General features: G+C 45.9%; 1 protein-coding gene across 5 annotated transcripts in view; it reads right to left on the reverse strand.

Moving 5' to 3' along the window:
* Window positions 1–7,746, reverse strand: part of plekha1b (pleckstrin homology domain containing, family A (phosphoinositide binding specific) member 1b) — a 15,903-nt gene that overhangs the window by 5,938 nt on the left and 2,219 nt on the right. For 2 of the 5 annotated variants that reach the window (XR_005234328.1, XM_037980888.1), the window contains exons 1-10: window positions 6,905–7,413; window positions 6,044–6,229; window positions 5,139–5,195; window positions 3,763–3,808; window positions 3,182–3,279; window positions 1,858–1,983; window positions 1,437–1,568; window positions 1,283–1,351; window positions 278–342; window positions 126–189 (exon numbers count right to left, since the gene is read on the reverse strand). Coding sequence is in view for 4 of the 5 variants with exons in the window: in XM_037980888.1 (XP_037836816.1) it covers window positions 126–189; window positions 278–342; window positions 1,283–1,351; window positions 1,437–1,568; window positions 1,858–1,983; window positions 3,182–3,279; window positions 3,763–3,808; window positions 5,139–5,195; window positions 6,044–6,229; window positions 6,905–7,024 (963 nt within the window). In the remaining variant the exon portion in view is untranslated. The other 3 variants (XM_037980889.1, XM_037980887.1, XM_037980890.1) reach the window with 3 other exon arrangements.

The following is a 7,746-nucleotide window of genomic DNA, read 5'->3' on the forward strand; positions in this document are numbered from 1 at the left end:
GGGGGGGGGGGGGGGGGGGGGATGGACGGAGGGAGGGAGGGACAGAGGGATGGACGGACAGGTGGACGAGCGGACGGACAGAGGGACAGAGGGATGGACGGGCGGAGCAGTAAATCGGGCCTCACCTGTATGTAGAAGGTCCTGGAGGTGGTGACCATCTCAAACAGGTTGTCTCTCATCATCAGATCGCTGCAGAACAGAAGAACAGAGCAGGTTTTACTGGATCCCGACAAGAGACCAAGCAGGAGCTGTGGTTCTGGTCCTCCTGCAGACCGACCTCTGTTTGCACTCCTGGACCTTCTGGATCTCCTTCAGCGAGATGACCCTCAGCGCCTCGCGGTCCTGAAGACACCAGGAAACAGGAATCAAACTCCACAGCTGTCGTCACGGGAACTTTCAGAAACAGTTCCTGGTTTCACTTTTGTTTCATTTGGTCCCACATGGTCCCACATGGCCCCACATGGTCCCACATGGCCCCACATGGTCCCACATGGCCCCACGTTGTCCCACGTGGCCCCACGTGGCCCCACGTGGTCCCACGTGGTCCCACATGGTCCCACATGGTCCCACATGGTCCCACGTGGTCCTTTCTACAAATCTGATTAAACCCAAATGACATCTAAAGACCACATTAAAGACAAACTTCCTCAACTGTACTGGTTTATTCAGACTAAATAAACGTGTCAGTGCCTTGTTGTCTGCAAAGTTAAAATGTTTGTGTCGCTTTGTCTGCAGCTGGCAGCAAACTTCCTGTTTGGACCAGAAACTGACAGGTCACAGAACCTGGTGCTATCCAGAGGTCCAGTTAAGTGTTGCTTCTGAAAGTCAGAACAAACTTCTAACTGAAGATATGAGTTCAATCTGAGCGTTTAATGTTTGTTTGTCTAAACAACAAAACAACAAACAAAAACAAGAAATAATGTCAGAAACAGACACATTAATTCATAAATAATTCTGTTTTAGTTGGTTGTTCTGGTTCTGAGCAGCAGCGACTCTTTTGTCATCAGATTACAGGAATGTTTCCTGCCTACAGCTGCACACTCACACACACACACACAGGGTGTGTCCACATGTGCTCAGACAGGCTGTGGATTGTAAGCGGAGGTATTTAGGATGCCTGCTGCTCTGCATGTAAAGACACGCCAGAGAGAAGAAAAACACACACACACACACACACAGACACACACACATTTACATAATCTAAGAGTTACTACACAACTAGACCTGGAGGAGAACAGCTGGTTAAAAAGAGAACAAGCAGCCAGCTGATTCAGGTCCTCACCTGATCAGATTTGTAGTAGCTGAGAGCGTTTTCATCCAGAAGGAAGTACCTCCTCTTCCAGGTCTTCATCTGACACAAGGCAGAGAAGCTCAGCATGAGTTACAGTTCATCTTCCTCGTTTCTACGGTTACACTGTGTGTGTGTTTGTTCTGACCACAGCTCCTTGTTTCACGCAGTATCCAGTCTTTATAAAAGGCTGATCCTGGGCTCCTCTGGACAGGAAGTAGGGCAGCTGGTTCTGAGCCCGCTTCCCTCGATCCAACTCGTTCTGCCCTTCACTCTGCTCCTACAACAAAACACACACAGCAGATGACCTGTTTCAGCTCAAACACTGTGCATTCGGACAGATTAAAGGCACGCTCAGGTAAACGTTATTTATCAAACACAAACTAAATGTGGACACCTTGCAGTCACTGAGTCACTTATTGCTGCTGAAGGGGATCTAAAAGCTGCTGAAGCTTAAAATAAATCGTCATCTTGACACGGTGGCAGGCAGCAGCTGAACGAAGGAGCCTCAGGCTTCAGTGTTTCTGTGTGCATACCAGCAGAGACAAGACTGGACCTGAGAACCTTACCTGAGTGGCTGTGGTAATAGGAACTCCACCTATGATCTCCGTTTTGTAAGAGACCTGCTTTATGGCACCAAGAACTTCCTGAGGAGTCTCTACATAGGTGTTCTGGTTCTCTCCAGGCTTTGGCACCTGAAACACATCAGGAACAGAGACGTGAGTCCTGCAGGAGATCATGTTTTTACTCCTTTAACGTGTTAAACAAGATGACTGAACATGTCCAACCCAACCCTGGCAGCTCTGAGGGCGAGGTTAAATTGTTACACGCCGTCATTATTTCTGACATTAACCTCCTTTCTTTGTCTCAAATAAAAGCATTTTAACTAGAGCTGATCTTTGTATGCAAATAGCCACACCCCTGAGTGTTATAACTGATTCTGAACAGTTATAACAGAAAAAGTAAGAAGCTTCTAGTTTACTGGAGCAGATGTTCTTCATTCTTTTATAACCTTAGGCTGCAGCACAGAGAGGAACACCTCTCAGAACAAAGACTGTCATGATACCAACACCTTTCTACAGAAGGGAAAGTTGGACATGCTGCCGTCTCCTCATTAAACAACTGGACCAGTTTCAGCTCAGCTGTCTTTGCAACACCTGTGGACAACACCTGTGGCATCTCATAAAGGGACAAGAAATCCAACTCTGCAGTTCAGAAGGCAGACACCTTCAGAACCGCCGAGCTCTGCAGAACCAAGACTCTGTTTGTCAACAAAGACGGGGCTCACAAACTGGACTTATTATCCATGGAAGAACCCATCGACGGGAGCAACTCCAACAGAAGCAGGAGTCAGAGATTCAGAGATTAAAATATGTAAATGAAATAAAATAAAACTGACTACATTAAACCTGTGAACATAAAATATATCTTATCTTAATCTGATAAAAAGGCAGCACAGACCTTATTATAACTTTGTTCAATATTCATGAATAAAATCCTAGTTTTTATGAATTTATTAGTTTTTGTTTGAGGATATTGAAGGCTGGATTGAGATGGAACAAGAGTTAATGTCTCCAGGAGAATTTAACAACAACTTTTAAACTTTTCCAGTTCTGGTTCTGACAGGAAGGACTTTCTGAAATGAACACTGATGAGACGCCAGGACTGAGGTGGTGAGGAGGAGGGAGACCAATCTATAGATTTACTTTTACAGGTCCAGTTAAACATTTAATCTGCACTTCAGACTTCAGACTTCAGACGGCCGTAGCTTCCCTTCACACTCTGCTGATCCTGCATCGAGCTGATGGGTAATTTTCCATCTGCTGTGGCCCGAGGCTGAGCGCCGAGCATCAGGGTCAAACATTGATCCATCTGAGCATGTGTGAGGCTCACTGTAATCTTGGTGGCGTTGTTCAGAACACTGATCCATTCCACCAAATCCTGCTGGTCGTTGGCCTGCAGGTAAATCTTCCTCATGCCTGCGTTTATCACTGCAGAGAGACAAGAGAGGCAAACAGCAGCATGAGAGTCTAAAAATAACAGCTTGTTTCTGGTTTCTCAGAGGATGTGTGTGTCGATATTAACATCCCATCTCGATGCAAACACACACACAAAGATCGACTTATTGTCGTCGTACAGTTTCCTCCCATTGAGTGACAAAGAGCTGCTGTTCCACCGCGGAGGAAAAACAAGTAGCACAGGACAAAAGGGAGGAAATAAACTCTACGGACGAGGAAACGAGGGAGGGAAGAAGGAGGGAGGGAGGAAGTGGAAATAAGGAATGAGAGGGGTCTCTGGGATCGGAGACGGTCAGGTAAGAACCTCATCATGATGCTGGATTTATGTTGTCATAGAAAGCAGACAAAACTATGACTAAATACAACAAATAAACATGAAAAAATGTTTGTGGTTGGAGTTACAGAGCAGGTACAGAGAGAGGAAGCAGAGGAGGTGGAGGAAAAGTCAAAACTTACCAAAGCAGAACTCTGCCTTCGGTCTGAGTTTGGTGGCGTCACTGACCTGAGCACGAGACGACAGGAAGGCGTTATTCCTCAGGACAGGAAGAGGCAGTGTACTGTATAACACTAACAGTGGACACATTAACTCCTACAAGCTGCTGTTGTTTGTTAATGTTTCTAACCTATATCCATATCTAAGGACTCCCAAGTAAAAACAGTAAAACAAGACGATGATCCTGGGTTTGTCCTGACAAATCATCTCCACTCCTCTCTTCTTGGAAGCATTTGGAAGATAAGTCGACAGATTAAATGCACCTTTTCTTGCTGGTGTAGTACACCACTGGAGGCAACTGGATCCTAATCAAATGTCTGAACTTCCTCAGCTGACTCCTTTGAAAGAGGAGCAGCAGCTCTTCTCTGAGCTTCTCCTGGAGGACGAAGCTCCTCACCTTATGGAAGCTAATGATCCAGACCTCATGACTACAGGTGAGGGTTGAAACATAAACAAACCAGTAAACTGAGAGATTTGTCTTTCAGTTCAGCTCCTTCATCACAGACCAAAGCAACGCTGGAGACGAGGCCCCGATCCATCGATCCATCGATCCATCTCCATCCTACCCTCACTCAGCCGTTTAAAGGCCTCTGCTGGAGGAAAAGACATCCTCAAACTGGAGGCAACATTTCTCCTCCACAGAATAGCCACTGATCCTGGTAGGGTCTCAGGGGAGGGGGCAGACTACGAGCAATTCAACGACCTTGATGAAGGAAACCAGAGCGCCCTCCTTCAGAAAGGCCTGAGAGGGAAGCATTGTGTGGTCAAGCCTTAGTTCCCGGGGCTCAGCCAGGCCAAGCCCAAAGAAGCTCCAGGAAGCCCCCTCCACGTGGGTCTGCCACCGGAACGGAGAGCAGTCGAGGTTGGCTGGCAGGTGAGGGCGGGGCCCTAGGCATGCCAATATCTGGCGTCATAAACCGGCTCTGCAGTAACAACAGAAACACTCATGAGGCCACTGAACTGGAGTTCCACTTCTTGGCTTCAGTCTGATCTCTGCTCTCACAGAAAAGGAGTCTGATGATTGTTGGCAATGCAAACCGAACTCAATCAGGATCCACAGGAACCGAATGGGTCCCCAGGGGGCGTGGTGGTGGTTCCCTTCCAAACAGGCAGCAAGTCTAAGACCAACACCAGACGGTGCTTCCTGAACTCAAACATCAGCTAACAGACAAGCTTTTAACTGTGCTGTGGTCCTGACCCAACCAGGACGAACAGGAAGTAAAGTCCTGGTCAAAGACTCCCTCTGATTCGTCTAAAAGATTTGATCCATTTCATCTTTAATGAGGTGATTGATTTCAGGCTCATGCATACAAAATATAAACTGAAAAAGAGGACAAACCTTGGAGATGTAGGTGAGTTTAAGAAATCCCACATTATCTGCACCTTTGGGCAGATTCTGAACAGAAGAAAATAAAAATATCACTGTTAGAGTCACTCCTGTTAACTGCAGATCAGATTCTTTCACATTCATTTTAACTGCTGGCTCTGCAAAGGGAGGAGTTGTTCTCTTCTGTTTTAATAAAAAATAAAGTGATTTTTAGAAGTTTCTGTTAATGCAAATAAAAACAAACTGACAGCAGGTCTAAAAACGAAACGTAAAAACTCTCTAAACTCACAATCTTAAAGTCTGATTTCAGGAATTCGTCAGCTGTGAGAAATACGAGTTCTTCAACAACTTCCAGCTTTTTCCTGTTTGTCAGCTTTGTTGGACTCCGGTCAGACCTGGGTTCATTCCTTTCTTTTCTAAAATATACCAGTTTTGCTCCTAGCTGCACTGAACGAAAGCTCATACATCTTTTAGTGTTTTTTTTGTTAGCAAACAAACAAAAAAGTTCTCAAATCCTATAGGAAGTTGATTTTTATTTATTTTTGCTTTTTGTGCATTAAAGCTCCATCTGTGCCACACTTTTATGTCTTTATTACACTGTTTTTGACTTAATGCCAAATTAAATCCATTAAGCTGCAGCTCATTCCAAAAAGCTGCGAGTGGAGAAAATGATTTAAAATAGATGATTAAAAGATGATCCAGAACCAGAACCAAGGAGAAAGATGTTCAGAGGAGCTCCAGTTTGACACCAGATGTGTCAGAAAATCACTGGACTGATTAAAAACAAGCATGGCGGTGGTAGCATCATGCTCCGAGGCTGTCTGGGAGCACAACAACTAGCTCAAAAGCTACAAGAGAACCCAAACATGTGGACCTGTGGACCAGCAGCTGGGACCAGGTGTTCTGGACCCTCTCACCTGTGGGTTGTCCATGTACCACAGCAGGTTGCCCAGCTCTGTGTCCAGGATGAAGTACCGCCGCAGGAACTTGCCGCTGTTCTCATTCTCCTCGATGTCCAAGAAGCCGCAGATGCGATTCTGTCGGTCCACGTACGGCATCGCAACCCCGGCCAGCTCAGCCCGCCCTGGGGCATCACAGGAAGTCTGCGGGGGGAGGAACATGTTGGCGTTCAGAGACAGGTGTGGCGAGCCTTGGTTTTATGACGTTAGACGTTTTATGACTTAAATCTGGAGTGGTGCTGGGATTTTGTGAAGCGGACTCTCCTCCGGCTCACAGTCGCAGGAAACCTGAGCAGGCGGTCCGGTCACTTCTGGACCTGGACCTGGTTCTGTTATCATTCCAACCAGAACACTTTAAATAACAGTAGTTAGTTACACCTTGACTAATAACTGGAACTATGTGGCCTTACATATCAAGTTATGTAACACATGTTCAGTGTTTACACATGGAGTTTTTGTCCAGCCTTTACACCAATTCTTTGTTAATAAAAATATATGTTTTACCTTTAAAATGGCTATTATTTAAGAAAATGTCATTAATGTATTGATATATGTGCAGATAGCTGATTTAAGCCAAGCCTCCACCCGTTAAAGTATTTATTAATTAGAGTAGACGAGTCTAAAGAGAGCGACAACCAGGGGTAGAATAATACGGTTTATCAGACTAATATTTAAAAAAAAAGATAAACAGAACATCATGTTCTTAGAAGTTCAGGTTTCCATCATTTTAACATCCCTCAGACATTCATGGCCTGCTGCCATGTTGGCAGGATAAGGACACCCACGTAGCACCCATCAAGATGGCGGACAAATCCTTGCCTCATTAGCAAAGACTGCTCTAAAGTCAGCCATTCCAGAGTGTCTGTAGCTGCAACCAGACATGGCTGCACTATGGTCAGTGGAGACGGCAGCCATGTTAGATGGTGTTTGTGAAGCCATCACGTGCACCGCGGTGAGCTCCAGGAACAGCGTGGCCGTGAAGATACGCGCCTCGTCTATTTTAGACCGAAGCTGCACAGAGAAGGTGAGCCCGGGAGGAAGTCAGGGACAGGAAACACACCAGTAATAATAGTTCACAATAAAACAACCCATGAGCTCATCAGTATTTCACTAAGACAGCCAGGTCAGAAATCAACCAATCAGAGCTTTTCAAAAGTTCAGCATCTCGACACATCATGGTGATTCCACCCAACAACAACTGAGGCAGTTTTATGAGTGGCAGATTAACTCATGGCAACATTCATGGGGCTGATTTCTGAAAATCACAGCTTATTTTTATGAGCATGTGTTACAGAGCTGGACTGTAGGATGGGCAGATTATTTTGTTCCCCCCTCAGCAGCTGACCTACGTTCATGATTCCCACTGCTGGAGTTCACTTCAGAGGGGAAGAAAAGCCGATCTGGGACAGGTTTTTAAATTATTGTTTAACTTCAGGTGGGTTTTAGATCTGGACATCTGCCTCGGATGTTTCCTATCAGAGCTCCCCTCAGATGATGAAGCTCCTCTCGTCTCTGAGGCCGAACCCGGCTGTCCCTTTCAGCTGCTGGGGTCCAAGATCTGCTGTCCTACAGATCCTTTCAGCTGCTGGGGTCCAGGATCTGCTGTCCTACAGATCCTTTCAGCTGCTGGGGTCCAGGATCTGCTGTCCTACAGATCCTTT

The sequence above is a fragment of the Kryptolebias marmoratus genome, linkage group LG17 (assembly GCF_001649575.2).
Source record: "Kryptolebias marmoratus isolate JLee-2015 linkage group LG17, ASM164957v2, whole genome shotgun sequence".
NCBI lineage: Eukaryota > Metazoa > Chordata > Actinopteri > Cyprinodontiformes > Rivulidae > Kryptolebias > Kryptolebias marmoratus.